This window comes from Erythrolamprus reginae, chromosome 12, assembly GCF_031021105.1.
Source record: "Erythrolamprus reginae isolate rEryReg1 chromosome 12, rEryReg1.hap1, whole genome shotgun sequence".
In the NCBI taxonomy this organism is placed as follows: domain Eukaryota; kingdom Metazoa; phylum Chordata; class Lepidosauria; order Squamata; family Dipsadidae; genus Erythrolamprus; species Erythrolamprus reginae.
This window is the reverse complement of record NC_091961.1, coordinates 19,290,414-19,313,237: the sequence shown is the minus strand read 5'-3', so window position 1 is coordinate 19,313,237 and position 22,824 is coordinate 19,290,414. Positions and strand designations below refer to the sequence as shown.

The 22,824-nt window shown below is 46.8% G+C and overlaps 1 protein-coding gene across 2 annotated transcripts in view; it reads left to right on the top strand.

The window, feature by feature from the left end:
* Positions 1-3,450: 3,450 nt before the first annotated feature.
* The window catches only part of ROBO3 (roundabout guidance receptor 3), a 264,086-nt gene continuing 244,712 nt past the window's right edge, over positions 3,451-22,824 (top strand). For both annotated transcript variants that reach the window (XM_070765673.1, XM_070765672.1), the window contains exon 1: positions 3,451-3,612. In XM_070765673.1, the coding sequence (XP_070621774.1) occupies positions 3,540-3,612 (73 nt within the window). In that variant the 5' untranslated portion in view covers positions 3,451-3,539. The remainder of the gene's footprint in view (positions 3,613-22,824) is intronic.

Here is a 22,824-nt window from a genome sequence, read left to right as displayed (position 1 = left end):
AGCAAATGAGCAGCTTTGCTCCGGTTTCAATTTTTTTTAAAAAAAAGCACAAAATGATTTTTAAAAAGGCTTAAGGAAACCAGTGCTTATTCTGGGAGGATGCCAGTATGGAGAGTGGGAAGGGCCAAGAACAGCCCCAAGAAAGAGCTCAGAAACCTGGGCATGGAAACACCCACTTGGGGGAAGAATCGGTTGTTCTTGGTTAGTTTTTTGGAGTCGATGCATTATTATTATTATTATTATTATTATTATTATTATTATTATTATTATTATTATTATTATTATTATTTCTTAGATTTGTATGCCGCCCCTCTCCGTAGACTCGGGGCAGCTCACAACAATAACAAAGACAATATAAGAACAAATCTAATAATTTAAAAAACACTAAAAACCCCATTATTAAAAGCAAACATACACACAAACATACCATGTATAAACTGTATAGGCGGGGGGAAGAAAATACATGTGGGAGATACATGAAAAATAAGAGGCAGGGGTTAAATTGCACACACTGCAGTGATCCTGGCTATCACATTAAAAACACACACATGCAAATGCACACAAACACATACACTGTGAAGATCCCTAAAGGAAGGTTTTTGGAATTGGACTTAACATACAAGTTATGCATGTCTGGTGCAGGTCACTGTTGCACTATGATGTTCCTCATTATTTCTGTAGGTTCAGAAAGCAATAACGTGAGTATTCCTCTAACACAGGGGTAGGCAAAGTTGGCTCTTCTATGATTTGTGGATTTCAACTCCTGGAATTTCTGAGCCAATCATATGCTAGCTCAAGAATTCTGGGAGTTGAAGTCCACATGTCATAGAAGAGCCAATTTTGTCTCCTCTTGCACCCAACAGAAGTGAAGGTGTGTGTGTGTGAGTGAGGAGTGGGGGGAGTTTGTTTGCTACAGGTACAGCCAAGTGGAAAAGCAAGCTATATTATTTTGTAGGAGGAATGCCTGAAGCTGCATGACAACATGACTTTTGTGTCTTCTGGTTCAATTCTCTTCTGTCTTTCAAGAATAGCTCTGGAGGGGAGTCAGGCAGAGACATTTCCCAGTTCTGGGTCAGAGATATTTTTCTGCATGATATCAAAGGGAGATCTAGTGTGGCCTCTGAGCTTGGTTGTTTCCTTGTAAACAATTCAATACCCAACTAGGTAACATCATCAATGCTAGGAGGGAGTGAGGCTTGTTCTCTGTTTATATACAAGGCAATGTCCTTTGTTGGGAAGAGGAGATTTAATGGTTGGAAAGAGATCAGCCTATGAAGCTTGGACACCCAGGTAGCACTTCTTTAAATCTGTCCTGTCTCTGAGCAAAAGTGGATTCCAACAACTCAAGCCAGATCTTTTTGACTCCTTAACTTTAGAAAATGAAAGATCTGCCCTTCTCCAAAGGTTGATCAGTAGCTCTCTCCCCTAACTGCAGGTGGTGTTTTCTGGGGTGTGGTCTCTGGAGATGGTGGGCATCTGGTTGGTGATCCTTCTTCAAGAGGGCAACACCTCCTCTGGATCCTCTTCAGGGTCTGAGGTCTGTTCACCTCCCATGCCTGTTGAATTCCCGTCTCTTCCACCTTGTCACAGAGATCCTGAGATCCTCAATGTGGCATTTTTCCTCAGGATCTCTGTCTTGCTGGGCTAGTCTATGCTAAGTGTTCCCTCTCCTCTCTTAACTCCCTTCCAATTCAAGGGTGGACCATCAGCACCTGGCCAGAGGTGTTAGTGTTTGTGTGTGTTAGAGAGACAGAAGAGAGAAAGAAAGAGAGAAAGAGAAAGAGAAAGACAGAGGGACAGAGAGAAAGAAAGAGAGAGAGAGAAAGGAAGGAAGAGGGAGAGAAAATGTGTGTGTAAGTATAAGCCACTGTCTTGAAGAGTTGGCTCAACAGCATTTTAAGACTAACAGAATTGGAAAGGATCTTGGAGGACTTTTTTGTCTGAAATGTTATAAGGCAGTGATGGCAAACCTTTTTTTCCTTGGGTGCCGAAAGACTGTGTGCGTGCACTATCGCCCAAATTCAATGCGTGGGGAGGACGAAAACAGCTCCCCCTCCCCAAGCCCTCTGGAGGCCAGAAACGGCCTGTTTCCCAACTTCTGCTGTGCCCAGTAGACTCGTGTTTTGCCCTCCCCAGACTCCAAAGGCTTCCCTGGAACTGGGGGAGGGTAAAAACGCCCTGCTAGAGTCTCTGTGTGATCAAAAAATCAGCTGGCTGGCACACACATACGTGTTGGAGCTGAGCTAGATATGGCTCCGCATGCCACCTGTGGCAGCTGTGCTATAGGTTCGCCATCACTTTTATAAGGTTTCCTACTTGAGCAAGAGAGATTGGGAGAGAGACAAGGAGGGAGGGGGAGAGAGAGAGAGAATGTGTGCGTCTATAAGCCGCTTTCTTGAACAGTTGGCTCAACAATAAACACATTTTAAGACTAACAGAATTGGAAAGGATCTTGGAGATCTTTTTCCTCTGAAATGTTACAAGGTTTCCTACTTGACCAAGAGGTTGGACGAAAGAGTCCGCCGACTTCCACACACAGGTGAGCCGCTTGCAAGGCTCTCAAACGCGACAGCTCGCGGGGAAGAGTTCCGGTCTTAACTCTCCTACGGCGTTATAATCGGAACCCGAGGATGTCGGCTTGCAGTCGCCCCTGGCGTCCAAACCGAGAGTGGCCCGGCCAAGTTCCTCGGGGGCAGAGGTGGGGGGGCTGCTAAGGTGGGACCCCCGTGGCCTTGAGTGCTAGCGGAGTCCGGCGCAATTCTGCTACTGCACCTGGGCAGGTAGCAGAATTGCGCCGGACTCCGCTAGCACTCAGAGCCCCGGGGGCGAGCGCACGGCACCGTTCCACCTTAGCAGTCTACCTCTGCTCGGGGGGACGGGACTCCTGCTGCTGCCCACCCGTGGGGGTGGAGAGAGGGGGTAGAGCCCTAAGCGCGTCCCCGCGCTCCGGCAGCCAAACCTATCCAGCTTTTTTTTTTCTTTTATACCTCCCGTCCTCCTCCGCCCGCTTGCAGCCCCCTCCCCGGGCTGGCGCCAACTCCTCCCCGTGCCCGGCCTCCAGCCGAGGCAAGTCGGTGTCTCTTTAAGCTCGCGAGGGGAGGGCAGAGGGAGGGAAAGGACCAGCCGGCTGACAATGGGCCGGGGCGGCTGAGTTGGAGCCAATTCCGCGGCGGAGGAGGTGGAGGAGGCGGCTGCTTCCCAGCCCCGGCGGCAGCTCCCGAAGGCGAGCTCCTTGGCCCCGCCACTGGAGCCCTCGGCAGCCGGAGGGGGCCCCCGGAGATGAAGGCGCGCGGGCGCTAGAGTTCAGTGGCGAGGCTGGCCAGAGCGCGGCTGCGGGGAAGCTCCCCTTCTTATCCTCCTCCTCCCGGCTGGACAGCCGACCGAGCCCCGGCGCCCTCGGGGTCCTGCGCGCCCCCCACGGGGGTCTGGGAGGCCGGAGGGCAGCCCCGCCGCCGCCCCGCCCGCGTCCTCCACCCGCCGCGCAAGAGGAGAGGAGCCCGCTTTCCCTCTGCCGGATGCGTCCGTGGCGGAGCTGAGCCATGCGGCGGAGCTTCCCGCTCTGGGTCCGGAGCTTGCTGTGCCTCTGGCCGGTCCTGGGGGTACCCGCGGCAGGTAAGAGGGCGGCCTCGACCCCGGTTCTCCCTCCCGAAGGAACCACGGGGAGCAGGGAGGCTGAACTGGCCGGGGAAGCGCAGCGCCCAGGGCGCGCGGAGTGGGCAGCCTTGTTTTTAAAGGGAGAAACTGAGCCCGGAAAGAGAAGAGTTCTGGAGTTTTTGGTGGCTCTCGCGTGGGAACCGGAGCGCAGGCTTTGGGCGAGACCCGCGGAGGTCTGGGCAGAATTGGCGGGGGGGGGGGGGGGGACCGACTGCCTCTCAGGTCCTACCCCGCGTGGCAAAAGGTCGTGGCGCTTTCATGGGAGACGTCGCAGCCAACAAAAGGCGATCCTATCTGGTGGATGTGCAGTGGGGAACGTCCTTTTCGCGACCTTCCCTTCCCACCTTCGCCTCGCCCGGCGCAGCCAGCGACCGCCTTCAAGCCCGATCCACGCGCGGGGAACCTGGGTTCGCGAGTGGTACCCTCCGCCGCTCCACCCCTCCCACCCCACCCCTCCGCTTGACAACTAACGCGTGTCTAAATGTCCTGCGGGTGGGCAGGCGGTGCCTTAACAGTTTGTCTCCAGCGCGAAGGCGGCGGCGGAGAAGATGGGCAACCCGTGGGTGAAAGAAGGGTGTGCGCGTGGGGAGGCTCCGGGGGCAGCTGCTGAGTCCTCCCCCTCCTCCCTTCCTCCCCGTGGCCTTTCACCCCCTCAGCCAAAGCACCTGGCCCGGGTCTGCGGAGTCCGCCCGGGCTCAGCCAGGGGCTCCTCTGCCTTTTTTTTTCTCGGTTTCCTGGAGGGAACAGATGGGCCGGGGAGGGATGGAGAAAGGACACGTGGAGGGCGGGTGGGGTGGGGGGTTGCCTGGGAGAAGCTGGTTGCAGAGGCGAGGCAGTCGAGCAGAAGGGAGGCTGACCTTTCGGGCCTCCCCCACTCCCCACTTGTGGGTTCTTCCAGCTCACCCCAACGAGTTGAGAAGCCGCTGCTTGTTTCTAGGCTCCAGTAGAGCCTGGCTTGTAACCATCGGGGTGACGGGGGTGGCTTGTTCTTAATTTGCTTCTCTCCTACTGAATGATCTCAGCGGCCTTTTCAGCAGGAAGTCAAAATCCGCAACTAACAGCCCCCCCCCCCCCCCCACGCGCAACAAATCCGGCCGCTAGAGGAGGCTTGTAGAAAAAAAGGGATGCAGCAGGAGCCAGTTGGGAATCTGCTAAGAAGGGGGGGGGAACAATTGTGGGTGTGTTGGTTCTTCCACCCCCAGCGGGAAAAAAACCCATCCTTTTAGAAACAGCAATTCTGGGTTGAGTAAAAATAGAGAAGAGTTTTCCCCAAAGAAGAGATGTTGAGCTGAAGTAAAAGCCCAAAAGCTTTGAATGGAATGAAGACTCTGAGTGGTGGGGGTTTGGGGTTTTTTGTTTTTGTGGTTTTTTTAACTAAGGGAGAAGGTCTCTGCTGGTTTTAATTTGGGCACATGTTTTGGGGAGGATTCCTTCCTTCTCTTCCATCTTTGGGGAAGAAGGATGAAAACGGGACTTCACGGTTTCCAGTTCATTCTGATCGAATCTGGATTGTATTGCTGAGAATTTGGTTAGAGGTGGTTATTTGTTTTGCCTTTGGGGCTCTTGCCCGCGAGCCGCGACTTGAACATGTCACAGGCCATCTTGGTTGGGCAGGGAAAAATTGATGAGATTTTAGAATTTTATATTCATAGGTCGTTTCCCCCTCCTCCCTCTGTTTTGCCATTTCAAATCAAATAGGCCTATCTTCATAGGAAGGTAAAATGCAGCTGCGGAAACGTGCTGTTTGTTACAGACAGAGGTCCTGTTTTCAAGGGATGCTTTATTACACCAGTGTGGTGAATCAGCAGGAGTCGCGCTGCACACCTCTGGCTGTTTCCCCTGCCATTGCTCTGCTTTCTTTGGAGGTTGTGTGTGAATACAAGAAGAAATACTTTTAACTGACAAATGTGCCTATTAGAGAATTACAGTACCTACAACGTCCACAAACTAAGGACAAAATTTCTGTGGCTAAGTGAAACATTTGTTAAGGACTCAAACTCAACCCGGATAAGACGGAGTGGCTGTGGGTTCTACCTCCCAAGGACAATTCCATCTGTCCGTCCATAACACTGGGGGGGGGAATTATTGAGCCCCTCAGAGAGGGTCCACAACTTGGGCGTCCTCCTCAATCCACAGCTCACATTAGAGAAACATTTTTCGGCTGTGGCGAGGGGGGCGTTTGCCCAGGTTCGCCTGGTGCACCAGTTGCGGCCCTATCTGGACCGGGAGTCACTGCTCACAGTCACTCATGCCTTTATCACCTCGAGGCTCGACTACTGTAACGCTCTCTACATGGGGCTACCTTTGAAAAGTGTTCGGAATCTTCAGATTGTGCAGAATGCAGCTGCGAGAGCAATCATGGGCTTTCCCAAATATGCCCATGTTACACCAACACTCCGCAGTCTGCATTGGTTGCCGATCAGTTTCCGGTCACAATTCAAAGTGTTGGTTATGACCTATAAAGCCCTTCATGGCACTGGACCAGATTATCTCCAGGACCGCCTTCTGCTGCACGAATCCCAGTGACCGGTTAGGTCCCACAGAGTGGGCCTTCTCCGGGTCCCATCAACTAAACAATGTCGCTTGGCGGGACCCAGGGGAAGAGCCTTCTCTGTGGCGGCCCGGGCCCTTTGGAACCAACTCCCCCACAGATTAGAATTGCCCCCACCCTCCTTGCCTTTCGTAAGCTGCTTAAAACTCACCTCTGCCACCAGGCATGGGGGAATTGAGATACTCTTTCCCCCTAGGCCTTTACAATTTTATGCATGGTATGTCTGTATGTATGTTTGGTTTTTATAATAATGGGTTTTTAACTGTTTTTAGTATTGAATTATTATTATATGCTGTCTTATTATTGCTGTTAGCCGCCCCGAGTCTCTGGAGAGGGGCGGCATACAAATCCAATAAATAAATAAATAAAATAAATAAATGCCTATTAGAGAATTACAGTACCTACAACGTCCACAAACTAAGCCCAAAATTTCTGTGGCTAAGTGAAACATTTAAGGGAATTTTACCCCATTTTATGACCTTCCTTGCCACTTTTGTTAAGTGAATCACTGCAGTTATTAAGTTAGTAACAAGGTTATGTGGCTCTGGCTTCCCGTCAGACTTTGTTTGTAAAAGCGTCACAAAACGAGATCACATGATTCCAGGATACTGCTACCCGTCATAAATATGAATCAGTTGCCAAGCACCCAAAATTTGATCATGGGAAAGTGGGAAAAACCGTCAGAAGTCACCTTTTCAGTGCTGTCATAACTTTGAAGGGTCACTAAATGAACTGTTGCAAGTTGAGGACCACCTGTAGGTGGAAAGCAGAATAGATTACTGAATTTTTGGAGTATAAAACACACTGGAGTATAAGACGCCTTTTAGTTTTGGGGGAGAACCTTTTTCAGAGGGAATAGCAATGAAAACAAGCCTGCAAAGACTTAGGGCTGGGAAAAAATTTATTCAGAGTAGCAATGAAAATATCCTGCATGCCTGGAAGAGCTGGGAAGATCATTAATACCTTGTGTTAGTACTGTGTTCAGTTCTGGTCACCACACTTCAAAAAAGACATTGAAACTCTGGGGAAGGTGCAGAAAAGAGCAACCAAAATGATCAGGGGTCTAGAAACCAAGACTTACAAAGAGAGACTGAGGGAACTGGGCATGGATAGCCTAGAGAAAAGGAGGGCTAGAGTGGACATGATAGCAGTCTACAAGTATACGAGGGGATGTCACAGAGAGGAGGGGATGACTTTATTCTCCAGGGTGCCGGAGGGCCGGACAAGGAACAAGGGTTGGAAGCTGACCAAGGAGAGATTCAACCTGGAAATAAGGAAGAACTTCCTGACGGTCAGAACGATCAACCAGTGGAACAACCACCCAGCGGACGTTGTGAACTCCAATACTCTGGACATTTTTAAGAGGAAATTGGACTGCCATTTGGCTGGGATGCTATAGGGTTCCTGCTTAGGCAGGGGGTTGGACTTGATGACCCGCATGGTCCCTTCCAACTCTAACAATAAATACATAAATAAATAAATTGTTACGGCTGGGGAAAAAACCTTTGAAAAACCTGCATTCGGAGCATAAGATGCACCCAAATGTTCAGCCTCTTTTAGGAGGGAGAAAGGTGCGTCTTATATTCCAAAAATATGGTAATTTTTGGAAGTGTTTGGGGAAAGATGGGTCTGATGTTTCCCAGTATGTGAAGAGCAGATGCCCTTAATAGGGTTTCAGGGGGTCCAGAAGTCAGAAATAACAGGAGATGTATCAGTCACTAAACCTCATGCATAAATCATGGTATGGGGTCCACAGACTGATAAGGACATTTCCCCCTTGTCTTTGCTAAATTAAAGTCTGTCTAGAAAACATATTTTTCTTTTCTAAAAAAAATTATGCAACCTTCAGTGCAACCTTCAGACCAATGCAAAAGTTCAACATACTTCTGCAGAATCAATAAGAAGACTTTGTTTCTGTGAGAAGATATCTTTGGAGGTAGGATTTGCAGGCAACATTCGGGCTTGAGGGAGCACAGAAGATATTAACTTGGGGGCATCAGAAACTGAACCTTCAACCTTATTTATTCATGAGCCGAGCAGCCCACCTTTCCGCCAGGAGCTCCAGTTGATTACATCTCCTCCAGTAGCGCCTCTCTGCACAAGTTTATTTGGCAGCACACTGGCTTCCCACTTATGTATTTTTAATCAAAGGGAGAGAGAAAGAGAGAGAGAGAAAAGAGAGAGAGAGACCCCCAGAGGGTAACACCCCACTGAGAGGTATCAGCAGGCAGGCAGACATGGGGTAGCCTCTTCATGAAGAAACGGCACATCAAATTGCAAAGCCAAATTTTTAGATGCCACTCCATCCTAGCTCCTGATTGACATCCAAGCTCTGTAAGGAGGAAATGTGTTTTCACAAATCCAGAATGTGTGTGTGTGTGGAAACACAGGTTTAAATACACACTTGAAAGAGGACCATGGTGAAGTTGTGATATAGACAGGGGTGGGCTGCTATGGGTTCAAGAGAACCCGTAGGTAACCGGTTCGGAAAACCTCCAAATCCCACTCCTGGCTGGCCCCACCCTACCCACCCTACCCTGCCCCTCTCACCCAGCCCTGCCCTTCCCAGGAATCACCTGCATGCAAGGTAAGTGCAGGACGCACACGGAGGCTCAGGAAGAGGGAAAACGGGCCTCCTAGAAATTCCAGAGAACCAGAAACAGGCCCATTTCTGGCCTCGAAGGGTCTGTGGAGTCCAGAGGAGGCAGTTTTCGCCTTCCCAGAGACTCAAGAAAAACCTCTGGAGCCTGGAGAAGATGGAAATACAAAACACCTGGTGCAGGAGGCCAACTAATCTGATCTGATCTGATCTATTAAACTAGGCCACGCCCACCATGGCCATGCCCACCCAGCAACCAGGCAGAGAATCCATTGCTGCAGTTTTTGAAGCTCTCCCCTGGACATGCAGTATGAAGAAACTCTCCAATAGATGTTCTTGGTGGCCTGCTGCATCCCTTTGGTTAGGAGAATTATAAGATGAGTTGATGAAGAAGAGGCCTCCCAACACTTTGAACGTTGAGTTTTAGTACAACTGCCTCTGAATACCAATTGCTAAACAGTGGAAAAAAGTGCAACATGTATGCGCCTGCATATGCACTGCTCAAAAAAAATAAAGGGAACACTTAAACAACACAGTATAACTCCAAGCAAATCAAACTTCTGTGAAATCAAACTGTCCAACACTGATTGACCATCAATTACATATGATGGCTGTGCACATTCATAGAAACACAGAAGACTAACGGCAGAAAAAGACCTCATGGTCCATCCAGTCTGCCCTTATACTACTTTCTGTATTTTATTTTAGGATGGATATATGTTTATCCCAGGCATGTTTAAATTCAGTTACTGTGGATTTACCAACCACGTCTGCTGGAAGTTTGTTCCAAGGATCTACTACTCTTTCAGTAAAATAATATTTTCTCACGTTGCTTTTCATCTTTTCCCCAACTAACTTCAGATTGTGTCCCCTTGTTCTTGTGTTCACTTTCCTATTAAAAACACTTCCCTCCTGAACCTTATTTAACCCCTTGACATATTTAAATGTTTAGATCATGTCCCCCCTTTCCCTTCTGTCCTCCAGACTATACAGATTGAGTCCATTAAGTCTTTCCTGATACATTTTATGCTTAAGACCTTCCACCATTCTTGTAGCCCGTCTTTGGACCCATTCAATTTTGTCAATATCTTTTTGTAGGTGAGGTCACCAGAACTGAACACAGTAGTTCAAATGTGGTCTCACCAGTGCTCTATTTAGCGGGATCACAAACTCCCTCTTCCTGCTTCAACTTTGTACAGAACAAAGTATTCAATGAGAACATTTCATTCATTCAGATCTAGGATGTGTTATTTCAGTGTTCCCTTTATTTTTTTTGAACAGCATACATAGGTAAGTCCTCAACTTACAATCACGATTTGAAATTTCCATTGCTAAGCTGCGTTGTTAAGTGAGGCACGTCCAATTTTACAACCTTTTCTGCCAGGGTTATTAATGGAATAGCTGCTGCAGTTTAGTCATTAAGTGAATCCAGGTTTTCGCATTGACTTTAGATTGTCAGAAGGTTGCAAATGGAGATCAAGTGATCCCAGGACAGTGCTTTCATCGTAAATATGTCCGGTAGGCATGTGGCCGAATTTTGATCCCATGACTATGGAGGATGTTGCAATGGTTGTCACTGCGAGGATCAGTCCTAATACTTTTTTCAGTGCTCTTGTAACCTTGAATGTTTGCTATACAAATAGTAGGAGGACTATCTGTATATATCAGTGTTTCCCAACCTTGGCAACTTGAAGATACAGTATTTGTACTTCAACTCCCAGAATTCCCCAGCCAGCGAATGAAGTCCAGGTATCTTCAAATTGCCACGGTTGGGAAACACTGGTATACAGTGATCCCTCGAGTTTCGCGATCTCGATCTTCGCGAAACGCTATATCGCGATTGTTCCACCCGATGACGTCACTCTCTTCCTTCCTTTCTCATCTTTCTTTCTCTCTCTCTTTCTCTATCTTGCTTCTTCCTCTCTCACACTCTCTTCCTCCCTCTCTCATCTCTTTCTTTCCTTCTCTCTCTTTCTCTATCTCTCCCCCTCTTGCTGGCGGGTGGCGGGCGGGCGAGCGGGGGCATCAGCGAGGAGCCGGGGTTTCCCCTTTGCGTGGGCGGCAGATCAGCTGCTGGGCGGCCGAAGGAACCTTCCCTGGGTCTTCCCGGCCGCCCACGCAAAGGGGAAACCCCGGCTCCTCGCTGATGCCCGCCGCTCGCCCGCCCGCCAGCAAGAGGGGGAAGACCCAGGGAAGGTTCCTTCGGCCGCCCAGCAGCTGATCTGCTCGGTAGCGCAGCAGCAGCGAGGAGCCGAATCGGGGTTTCCCCTTTGCGTGGGCGGCGGGGAACGCAAACTCCACCATCTACGCATGCGCGGCCATAGAAAAAAGGGCGCGCATGCGCAGATGGTGTTTTTACTCCCGCAACCCTACATCGCGAAAAATCGATTATCGCGAGGGGTCTTGGAACGGAACCCTCGCGATAATAGAGGGATCACTGTATATCATTGGTCTCCAACCTTGGCCACTTTAAGACTTGTTGACTTCAACTCCCAGAGTGCCTCAGCCAGCAAAGCTAGCTGAGGATCTCTGGGAGTTCAAGTCCACAAGTCTTAAAGTGGCCAAGGTTGGAGATCCCTGATAAATGATACCTGTTTATAGTACCTCTCATTTCCATCCTCAGTGAATGTGCAGTACTGCAAGCTACTTCTGCTGATCACCGGCTGCCAGCAGTTTGGCAGATTGAATGTCAGTAGGACGCAGGTTATTGGGGGCAATATGTTTACTCTCTATAAACTGCTTAGAAAGAGCTGTAAAGCACTGTGAAGTGGTATATAAGTCTAAATGCTATTGCTATTGCTACGCTGAGCTACGAACATTCCCCTTTATTGTTTCTGTTACTAAAATAACATGTTGGTGGTGCTGGTTGGGGAATTCTGGGAGTCGGCACACATTAAAAATTGCCAAGTTTATTTTTTATTTTTTTATTAAAAAAAAACTATTCTAGACACTATAGTCACAGGTCGACCCCGAGGTCTCTCCCTTGTGGGGTGCCTCAGGGGTTGGTCCTCTCCCCCCTGCTATTTAATATCTACATGAAACCACTGGGGGAGATCATCCAAGGGCATGGGGTGAGGTATCATCAGTACGCTGATGATATCCAGCTTTACATCTCCACCCCATGTCCAGTCAGCGAAGCAGTGGAAGTGACATGCCGGTGCCTGGAGGCTGTTGGGGCCTGGATGGGTGTCAGCAGACTCAAACTCAACCCTGATAAGACGGAGTGGCTGTGGGTTTTGCCTCCCAATGACAATTCCATCCATCCGTCCATCATCCTGGGAGGGCAATTATTGACCCCCTCAGAGAGAGTTTGCAACTTGGGCGTCCTCCTTGATTCACAGCTCACATTAGAGAAACATCTTTCAGCTGTGGCGAGGGGGGCGTTTGCCCAGGTTCTCCTGGTGCACCAGTTACAGCCCTACCTGGACTGGGAGTCACTGCTCACAGTCACTCATGCTCTCATCACCTAGAGGCTCGGCTACTGTAATGCTCTCTACATGGGGCTACCTTTGAAAAGTGTTTGGAAACTTCAGGTCATGCAGAATGCAGCTGCGAGAGCAATCATGGGCTTTCCCAAATATGCCCATGTTACACCAACACTCTGCAGTCTGCATTGGTTGCCAATCAGTTTCCGGTCACAATTCAAAGTGTTGGTTATGACCTATAAAGCCCTTCATGGCACTGGACCAGATTATCTCAGGGACCGCCTTCTGCTGCACGAATCCCAGCAACCAGTTAGGTCCCACAGAGTGGGTCTTCTCCGGGTCCCGTCAACTAAACAATGTCGTTTGGCGGGACCCAGGGGAAGAGCCTTCTCTGTGGCGGCCCCGGCCCTCTGGAACCAACTCCCCCCAGAGATTAGAATTGCCCCCACCCTCCTTGCCTTCCGTAAGCTTCTTAAAACCCACCTCTGCCACCAGGCATGGGGGACTTGATATATCCCCTTCCCCCCAGGTCTATACAATTTATGCATGGTATGTTTGTGTGTATGTTTGGTTTTATAATAAGGGTTTTTAACTGTTTTAATATTGGATTGTTATACGCTGTTTTTATTACTGTTGTTAGCCGCCCCGAGTCTACAGAGAGGGGCGGCATACAAATCCAATAAATAAATAAATAAATTGATCGGTGAACTGTTGCAGAGAGAAAAAAACAATACTCCCTAATCTTGGCACCTGCAGATTAGTGGGGCTCCAAGCCCCAGCAATTGATCAGACTGGGGTGTCCTGTTTGAGAAGTGCGCCTGGCATTTGAAATGGTTAATTGTGCTTATCATTTTTTGACAGGAGACAGATGGGAAGGATGAGTTTAGATGAGATGGTGTCTGTGTTAAGAAACAACTATCTTTTTGCCAACATTTGCAAGGTTCCTACCTTGATAATATTCCGAAAGTCCCTAAAAACTTGGCTTTCCTCCCAGGCCTTGGGGTTGGGTGGTGGCTGAACGAAATAAATTGTTTTTAGCGTTGTGCCATGCTGGTGACAGATAGTCTGGTTTCCCAGCTCAGTTTTTCCGAGCGCATGGGCATATATGCGCACTCAAACATTCAAACACGCTGATCCCTCTATATCCAAGTTAGGCTGATCCAAATCTCTCGAGATTGGACTGCATCTGTGTCCTTTTTTTATTCCCACCAGAAGTGGCATTTTCAGCAGTCTCTGGCAAATCCACTCCTCTCCTTAATTTTCTACTTGTAAAATGGAATGATTGAGAAGCTGCCTGGAGAGGAGAAGAATAGAAAAACAGAGGAGAAAAGAAGGTGATAAAGCAGTGGTTCTCAACCTGGGGATTGGGACCCCTTGGGGATCGAACGTCCATTTCACAGGGGTCACCTAAGACCATGGGAAAAGGCAAATTTCCCATGGTGTTAGGAACTAAAGCTTCTATTCTGGCGCCTTGGGACATATTTTTGCAATCTGATCAATCAGGCGTTTACAGTGGGGGTGTCCCTCTGACCTTCCTGCCAATCAGCTTAAAGCTCTGTTGGGAGAACTAGCACTAGACTTTTGGTTGGGGACAACATGAGGAACTGTGTTAAGGGGTCGCAGCACTAGAAAGGTTGAGAACCATTGTGTTAAAGGAAGGCTATGAAGGGAGAGACACGTGTCCTCAATTTTGCACGTGAGGATTTGGGTCCATCTTGAAATGGATGGTGTGTTTGTGTGTGTGTGTGCGTTTGTGTGCAACACACTGAGTCACACATCTTTTGGCCTAGCAGGTTGTGCAAACTGAGCCCATATGTTTTGTGGCACAGTGTGTGATGCAAACTCAGGGGGAAAAAAGGGACTCATTTACATAAACCATTGATAAGTTAATCATTAGCGAGCTTGTTTATGTGTCTGCGGAGTCTGCAGAAAAAACACACACCCTGAAAAAACACACACACACATCACCACTCTGTTCAGGGAGGGCATCCCTCTGGTTCGGTTGGCTTGTTACCTGAACACCAAATCTCCCCGTCACTTGAGCAAATCCCCTTTCATCCTTCCTAAATACTTCTGCCTCTCCATCTCCTTTCTCTGGGAAACTGCTGAGATCATTAAGGCCAGACAGGGCTTGACTTGTTACCACTAAGAGGGCATGTCCCCCTCCTTTTTAAAAAAAATAAATGTTTGCCTCTCAGTGTTTGGCAGAGACTTTGCTTTTCATGGCAGCAGATGATGCTGGTGGGAGGTGAGGGGAAGGAAATAGATGGCACCAGCGGAAACCTTGAACGTTGCTGGCTGCTCCTGTTGGCATTGCATCCTTGAAGAACGTTGTCATCTTTGTAAAGACAAATTCTAGGTCAGAGCCTGACAGCCAAAGGAGGGCTGTATAATGGTATGTGGGAATGGCCTTAGATACAGTATTTCTCAAATTTATTTGTTTATTTATTTATTGATTGATTGATTGATTGATTGGATTTGTATGCCGCCCCTCTCCGCAGACTCGGGGTGGCTAACAACAACAATAAAAACTGCATGTAACAATCCAATACTAAAACAACTAAAAAACCCTTATTATAAAACCCTACATACATACAAACATACCATGATTAAAATTGTAAATGCCTAGGGGGGAAGAATATCTCAGTTACCCCATGCCTGGTGGCAGAGGTGGGTATTAAGAAGCTTACGAAAGGCAAGGAGGGTGGGGGCAATTCTAATCTCTGGGGGGAGTTGGTTCCAGAGGGCCGGGGCCGCCACAGAGAAGGCTCTTCTCCTGGTCCCGCCAAATGACATTAGTGGGGTGGACCCACCTGGGGGGGCACAGAGCAATGCTGAGGGGGGGTGCAAGACCCCGGGGAATGTGCTCTTTTTGCTGCATGGAGTAGGGGTATTTTTGCACTGAGCAATAGCAGAGCAGGAGATGTGAAGTGCAAATAACAAACTTTAAGAGACCCCATGGGAAAATATTTAACAGGAGTGAAAAGAAAGGAGGAGAGAGATGGAGATAATGAGACAAGTGTAAGTCTCTAAGATGAGGAAATGTGACGAAGCGTATGTTGCGCTTGGCTTCACTGTGGGAGGCAAGGAAAGACCAGTATGTTTACTGTGTCTAAAAATGTTGGCACCGGACAACATGAAGCCAAATAAATTAAGGCGAGACTTAAATACATTACACCCCAATCACGCTGATAAGCTGTTTGAGTTTTTTTCAGTGAAAACGTGCTGAACATTGCAAACAATCATCCTGGCGGAGAGTTGGGTGTGTGTGCAAAATGTTTACTTCTTCCTAGGGGGGGCATAAGAGAAAATAATTGAGAAACATTGTCTTAGAAGAAAGGGGATGAATGGGGAATGGTCAGATGAGAGAGAGAACAGAGAGCCTAGCACAGTGATGGCGAACCAGTGGCACATGTGCCACAGGTGGCATGTGGAGCCATATCTTAGGGCTCACGAGGCATTGCTCTATGTCGGCTCCAGAGTATGCCAGATGATTTTCAGCCTTCCTTTTGGCCATTTTTGCTCTCTCCAGGCTTCGGAAAAGCTGCCTGAAGCTTGGGGATGGTGAAAAATGGCCTAATGGGCCAACCAGAAATCTTATTTCCAAACTTTCAGTTGGCCCTTTGGGCTGTTTTTCACCATCCCCAGGCTTCAGGAGTCTGGAGGCTTCAGTGAGAATATGCGCAGAAAGATGTCGGAGGCTGCCCTACTTCAGCACGGCATCAAACCGGAAGTCTTTCTTTCTTTCTTTCTTTCTTTCTTTCTTCAGCCCTAATTTCTCAGAATATAAAAGAGATGGGGGGAGACTTGTATTTTTCAAATTTTCAAGATTATATTATTGTAGCCTTACAATAAAACAGGATTAGCCCTTCTGGTCATGTTTTCTGTCTGGTCTACTTGGGAAGACTGATCTCTTCATTATTATTATTATTATTATTATTATTATTATTATTATTATTATTTATTGGATTTGTATGCCGCCCCTCTCCGCATGTAACAATCCAATTAATAAAAGAACTAAAAACCCTTATTATAAAACCAAACATACACACAAACATACCATGCATAACTTGTAATGGCCTAGAGGGAAGGAATATCTTAACTCCCCCATGCCTGGCGGCATAAGTAAATCTTGAGTAGTTTACAAAAGACAGGGAGGGTGGGGGCAGTTCTAATCTCTGGGGCGGAGTTGGTTCCAGAGGGCCGGGGCCGCCACAGAGAAGGCTCTTCCCCTGGGGCCCGCCAAACGACATTGTTTAGTCGATGGGACCCGGAGAAGGCCAACTCTGTGGGACCTTATCGGTTGCTGGGATTCGTGCGCTAGCAGGTGGTTCCGGGGGTAATCTGGTCCAATGCCATGTGGGGCTTTAAAGGTCATGACCAACACTTTGAATTGTGACCGGAAACTGATCGGCAGCCAATGCAGACTACGGGGTGTTGTAAAAACGTGGGAGAATCTTGGAAGCCCCATGACGGCCCGGATGCAAGTCTGAAAGCACAAGTCTCCCACTGTGTCCTTTACATTCTAAGAGCAGGTGAAAGGTCCTTTCTTAACCTCTTTCTCCATCCATTATGCAGCTGTGGGGGTCTGCCCTCCTTATCTAGCCATTCTCTAGGCAGCATCTCTTCCTCCTGTCTCCCAAGGCCAATCTTACATACCATTACAGGCTGGGACCTTCTAAACATCACTCAGATTGGTAGCTGGGGAACAGCTGCACTTTAAGCTTGAGAAACACTGTTATATAGAATATCTTCCACCCATGTAGGCAATGAGCAAACCTCTCAAGTATGCACTACGGAGCTTAACAACATTCACACAAATGGGTTTGATGAGTTAGATAAACGTCCCTAAAACGTCCTAAGTGCTACTCGGGGGCCTCCAAAAATTGCTAGCAAACGGTGGTTTTTAACAGGAGCCAAGGGCCAGAGGATGGAATCCATGGAGAAGAATTATCTTCACCATCTTCCATTAGGAATAAGACTCAAATTCAGATCCTTTTTCTGGCTCTGCCCACTCCTTCATTGTGGCCCAAAGAATGACATGTGCCATTCAAAGGTCAGGAAAATGTCATCCTAAACAAGCTGTGTCCCACTGCTGTTGAAGGAGAAGCCAAGGCACATGGTTCTTCCTAGACCACAGGTCCCCAAACTTGGCAACTTTAAGATTTGTGGATTTCAAATTCAACTCTGTGTGAGTAGGAGTTCACTTTTTGAATAGTAAGAATTATATGTCACGGGGGATGAGGGTGGGCATCAGGGGCCCATGGGGGAGGGCCTTCTCTGTGGTGGCCCCGGCTCTTTGGAATCAACTACCCTCCGAGGTCCATACAGCTCCCACCCTACTGCCTTTCCAAAAGGCCTCGAAAATCTGCCTCTGCCGGCAGTCCTGACAACCATGAGAACTGACATCTTTAATTCCCAGCCTAGACATGATTTGATTGGGATGTTTGAAATATGACTGTAGTGATAATATTTAATGGGTTTTTATATTATCATTAGTTGTTTTACTTTATCATTTTATACTGTTTTATTTTTCCTGTAAGCTGCCCTGAATCCTTCGGGAGTGTGTGGCAAACAAATCTAAACAAACAAACAAACAAACAAACAAACAAACAAATAAATAAATAAATAAATCAGGATTTTAGAGATGCCTAAAAAAGGTTGGGAACCACTTATCTAACTTCAGAAAAAAATACCCACCACCATTTCTTTAATATGCTAGAACAATCCCACTCTATGTCATACAGAGAAGGCAAAGAGAAGCCACCTCAAAAATACGTTTTATTTTTAGGATTTTATGGTGGCTGTATGCCTTCATTTGTTGATCATACTTGGTTGGGGGCGGGGGGGTTGTTTGTACCTCTGCCAGAGAAACCATATGAATCATTCCATCAACATAAAATCGTGCCAGAGTTCCCAAACATGCCACCAGGAAGGCAACGGGCCAAAGTCAAAGAATCTGTATTCCCATAAATCAGGGTCTCCAACCTTGGCAACTTTAAGGGTGGTGGAATTCTGGGAGTTGAAGTCTTAAAGTTGCCAAGTTTGAAGACCTCTTTCCCAGACATTCTGGACTCCGCCTTCTCCCAGGAAGTGCTTGACTCAGCAGAGTTGCAGGAAAAGTCTGATAAAGCTTAATCCCTGCCTTTCTTCTGGGCTCTGCCACCAGTCTTCCTTGTGGGAAGATGCCTTCACATTATCCCATTAGCTGATTGTATTGTGGCTGAATGGGCACGGTTGAGACATGTTCTCTTACGCTGCCTCTATTAAAGAGAGTTTTGATTCGCGCTTATTATTTTATGTATCTTTAATTACAAATGTCACAGGAAATCCTCAAGTTATAACCTTTGGTTTAGTGATCATTCCAAGTTACAATGGCACGGGAAGAAAAAAAGAAACTCATAGAAATTAAAATAGAAGGAACAGAAGAAAAGGGAGAATAAATGGTGGTAGACCCAGGTGACAAAACTAGATTTAAGGAGGCAGCATAATAATAATAATAATAATAATAATAATAATAATAATAATAATAATAATAATAATAATAATTGTATTAGCTGACTATGTGAAGGAGAGCAAAGAGTTTGCGTTGATGGAGGTCAACAATAGGAAGCTTCTCAAGGTGAAGCAAACCAAGGACCAGTATAGAAAAACTGTAACTCAATGTCGTATGGACAGTTGGCGGAACAAAGCATTGCATGGCCAGTTCTTGGAGAAGATTGAAGGCAAAGTAGATAAAGAAAAGACCTGGTCATGGCTTACAAGTGGAACACTCAAAAAGGAGACAGAAGGACTAATAATGGCGGCACAAGAACAGGCCATTAGAACAAATGCTGTCAAAGCCAGAATTGAAAAATCAACAGATGATCCAAAGTGCAGACTCTGTAAAGAAACAGATGAAACAATCGATCACATACTCAGCAGCTGCAAAAAGATCGCACAGACTGACTACAAGCATAGACATGATGCTGTGGCACAGATGATCCACTGGAACTTGTGCCGGAACTACCATTTCCCAGTGGCAAAGAACTGGTGGGGTCATAAGCCCGAAAAAGTGGTTGAAAATGAGCAAGCAAAACTACTGTGGGACTTCCGACTTCAGACTGACCGAATTCTGAAGCATAACACACCAGACATCCTGATTGTGGGGATCATCAACATCGCAATCCCAGGGGACAGCAGAATTGAGGAGAAGCAGCTAGAGAAATTAGTGAAATACGAAGATCTAAACATCGAGCTGCAACAACTCTGGCATAAGCCAGTGAAAGTGGTCCCAGTGGTACTTGGCACGCTGGGCACAGTGCCAAAGGATCTCAGCGGACATTTGAAAACCATCGGAATTGACAAAATCTCCATCTGTCAATTGCAAAAGGCCGCTTTACTGGGATCGGCAAACATAATTCGCCACTACATCACGCAGTCCGAAGTGCTTAGGAAGCGCCCGACTGGTGATGAAATACAAAATCCAGCACAGTGATCTCATTTGCTCAGTTGTATTGACATATAATAATATAATAATAGTAATAATAATAATAATAATAATAATAGTAATAATAATAATAATAATAAATAATAACAATAACAACAACAACAACAACAACAACAATAATATATACCTAGAACAAAGAGATACAGGTTACATATACCAGGTTCTTAAGTAAAAAAGCAGAAGCCATTTTTCCCATAGGAATCAATGTAAAAGCAAATAATGTGTGCAAACCCATTAGGAAAGAAATAAAAGCTCAGAATTTGGGTGGGGGGAGGAGGAAGAAGAGGAGAAGGACAGTCGCTGCCCAGAGCGAAGGGAGCATTTCTTTTCTCTGGGCGCTGGCAGAGGTTTATTCCCAGAGTGCCCAGAGAAAGGAAAATGCTTCGTTTGCTCTGGACTGCCAAAGGCTCCTTAAGCACCACCGAAAGGCTCCTCTGGCAGCCCAGAAAAGCCCAAGATGGCCAGGATTAAAAGGGGAATGGCAGGAAACTGGCCAGGCATTCTTGCTGCTCTCAAATTTCCTGGGAATTTTTTCCAGGCTTGGGTTCTTAAGTAGAAAATGGTTCTTAAGAAGAGGCAAAAAAATCTTGAACCCCTGGTTTTTATCTAGGAAAAGTTCTTAAGTAGAGGCGTTCTTAAGTAGAAGTACCACTGTATATGTATAGAAAAGATACCAAAAAGTATGATTTTAGAAGACACACCAATATTTTAAAAGATGAACAAGAATATGTTATCAGTCTGTTGATTATAAGATGAATTAGGATTAGAATTACTCAGAGAGATGTAATGAGGGAGAAAGAGGAAGTAGAAAGATGAAGGGAGAAGAGAGCGAGGGGAGGGAAGTAGGGAGGGGGAGAGAAGGAGTAAGAATGGAGAAAGAGGGAGGGAAGTGTAAAGAACTGAAGAAAAACAGAATGATAAATAGGTGCAAAATAGGATATTGAATTATGACTGACTGGATAAAAATATATAATTATGTTTGTTAGCGACATATTTTAAGGTACGTGCACTGAATAGTGATGGGCGAACCCAACGGTGTTCAGGTTCGGCAAGTTCGGATGAACTTTATGCAAAATTCGGCCAAACCCAAACCGAACCCGAACCCGAACTCGAACCCGAACGGGGAATCCCTCCCACGAAGAGATTCCGGGGGCGGAGCTTTGACGTCACCAGCAGGTTGCTAAGTATGCCAAGGTGATCACTTCCTGGATTCCATGGAATCCAGGAAGTGATCACCTTGGTGTCCTTAGTAACCTGCCAGTGACGTCAAAGCTTCGCCCCCGTTCGTGGGAGGGATTCCCCAGCTCCTTCAAAGGGAGCTCTTCACGTAAAAATAAACATTGTTATTTTTACGAAAAAGGACACCGCAGCGACGCTGCAAGCAAAGGGTGGTCCTTTCACGTAAAAATAAACATTTACCCACTGTGCCCCCTCGACTCTTGCCACTCTTGCAACATTACAAGTTCACACATCACGTTAACCCAAACCTAAACAAAACCCATGTTCCTCCTTTCCTTCACCCCTTTCTTGGTGTGGAAACAAGTCTCGTGTGGAGTCTGTCCAGGGTTAAACTGCGGGAGTTAGTCATGTGAATGCATTGAAAGAATCCAATCCCAGTCCAGCCATGCAAAGCCGGGATGGGTTTCTCTAACCTTACCTAGCAGTTCAGAAGTGTGTGCATCACATCAGAAGCTCGCTATGCTCTCTCCTATGTGCGCATTACATCCAGATACTCACCTTCTGCGCATGCACAGAAGCCTTTGGGCATGTGCAGAAGTTTCAAGCAGAAGTTTCAGCAGTTCCTTTCAAGGAACCGGTTCTGGGGCATGGCAAGCCAGCCATCATTTGGTGGACAGGGCCAAATTTCTGCCACCAGCTCGCATGAACCATTCCGAACTGGTAATAATCCACCGTTGATTAACAGGGTGGCCTTGGATGCAACCGTCTTCTTCAATCTTGTAAGTTTTTAGCTCGGTGAGATAAGAACTGAAAAAAAGTTTGTTCTCCAAAGAGTTGTAAAAAGAGTCATTCCGGAAGGTTGGGGATGTCATTTAAAACAAATGGGTTTTGTCTCCTCTAAGGCAAGAGGCAAGTAGTACTTTGTCTTTGTCCCTCCAAATCAAGTTCCTGAATTGACTGATTGATTGCAGGGTCCTTAATTGAGTGTGAATTTTGGAGCAGGGACACAATCATCCTTTTCTCTCTGCTGTCAAATAAAGAAAAAAAAAACCCTGCCTCTTGGGTGCTGAGCCAGTCATCCGTGTGGTCCAGACTCAGCGGAAAGTTGCAAAGTTGAGATGCGCAATAGAGAAGCATGGCAGAAATAAGCATTGCTCCAGGAAGGCTAAAGGTCATCCTGCTTAGGAATTCCTCGTCTATCCATGCACATTGTAGGTGTGTCTTGGGCGTGTGGAACGATGTGATCTTTTCTAACAGTTTATTTATTTCTAAGCAATGCACTCTATATGGGACTGCCAGTGAGGAGCATCTGGAAACTTCTGCTGGTGCAAAATTCAGTGGCCTGAGAAGTTTTGTGTGTCTCTTGCAGGAGTGAAATCTACTTACTTTCCCTACCGGTTCAGAAGTGTGTCACTTACTAATCGTAAGTCAAGGACTACCTTTATTGCCTTTCACCCATACATCATTTCTTGGTTGCAGAACCTTGCCTTGCATAAGGCTGGTGGTACTTTGGGAAGGATTTTAAAAGAAACAAAATCCCTGGTTCTTCTCTTGAGATAAATGTTTACAAATTACTCTTACCCCTACATTTTGCAGGTGGCAACTCTGATCTTGGTTGTTCTTGAAAAAGCTACACTGAGTTAGAATTCAGTCTGTTCTTACTCTGGTCTATTCTTAATGAAGTTATCTATAGGTTCCATTCAACATGCAATGTCCTAGATTTAAAAAAAATCCCAGATGCCAGAAGATGCCCCACCAAGGACTATGAATAGTGTATACAAATACCATATTATTTGGAGTTTAAGATGCACCTTTTTCCTCCCTAAAAGAGGCTGAAAATTTGGGTATGTCTTATACTCTTTTTCCCCAGTCCTAAAAAGGGGCTAATGATCTTCCCAGCTCTTACCTTGCAGGCTTTTCCATTGTT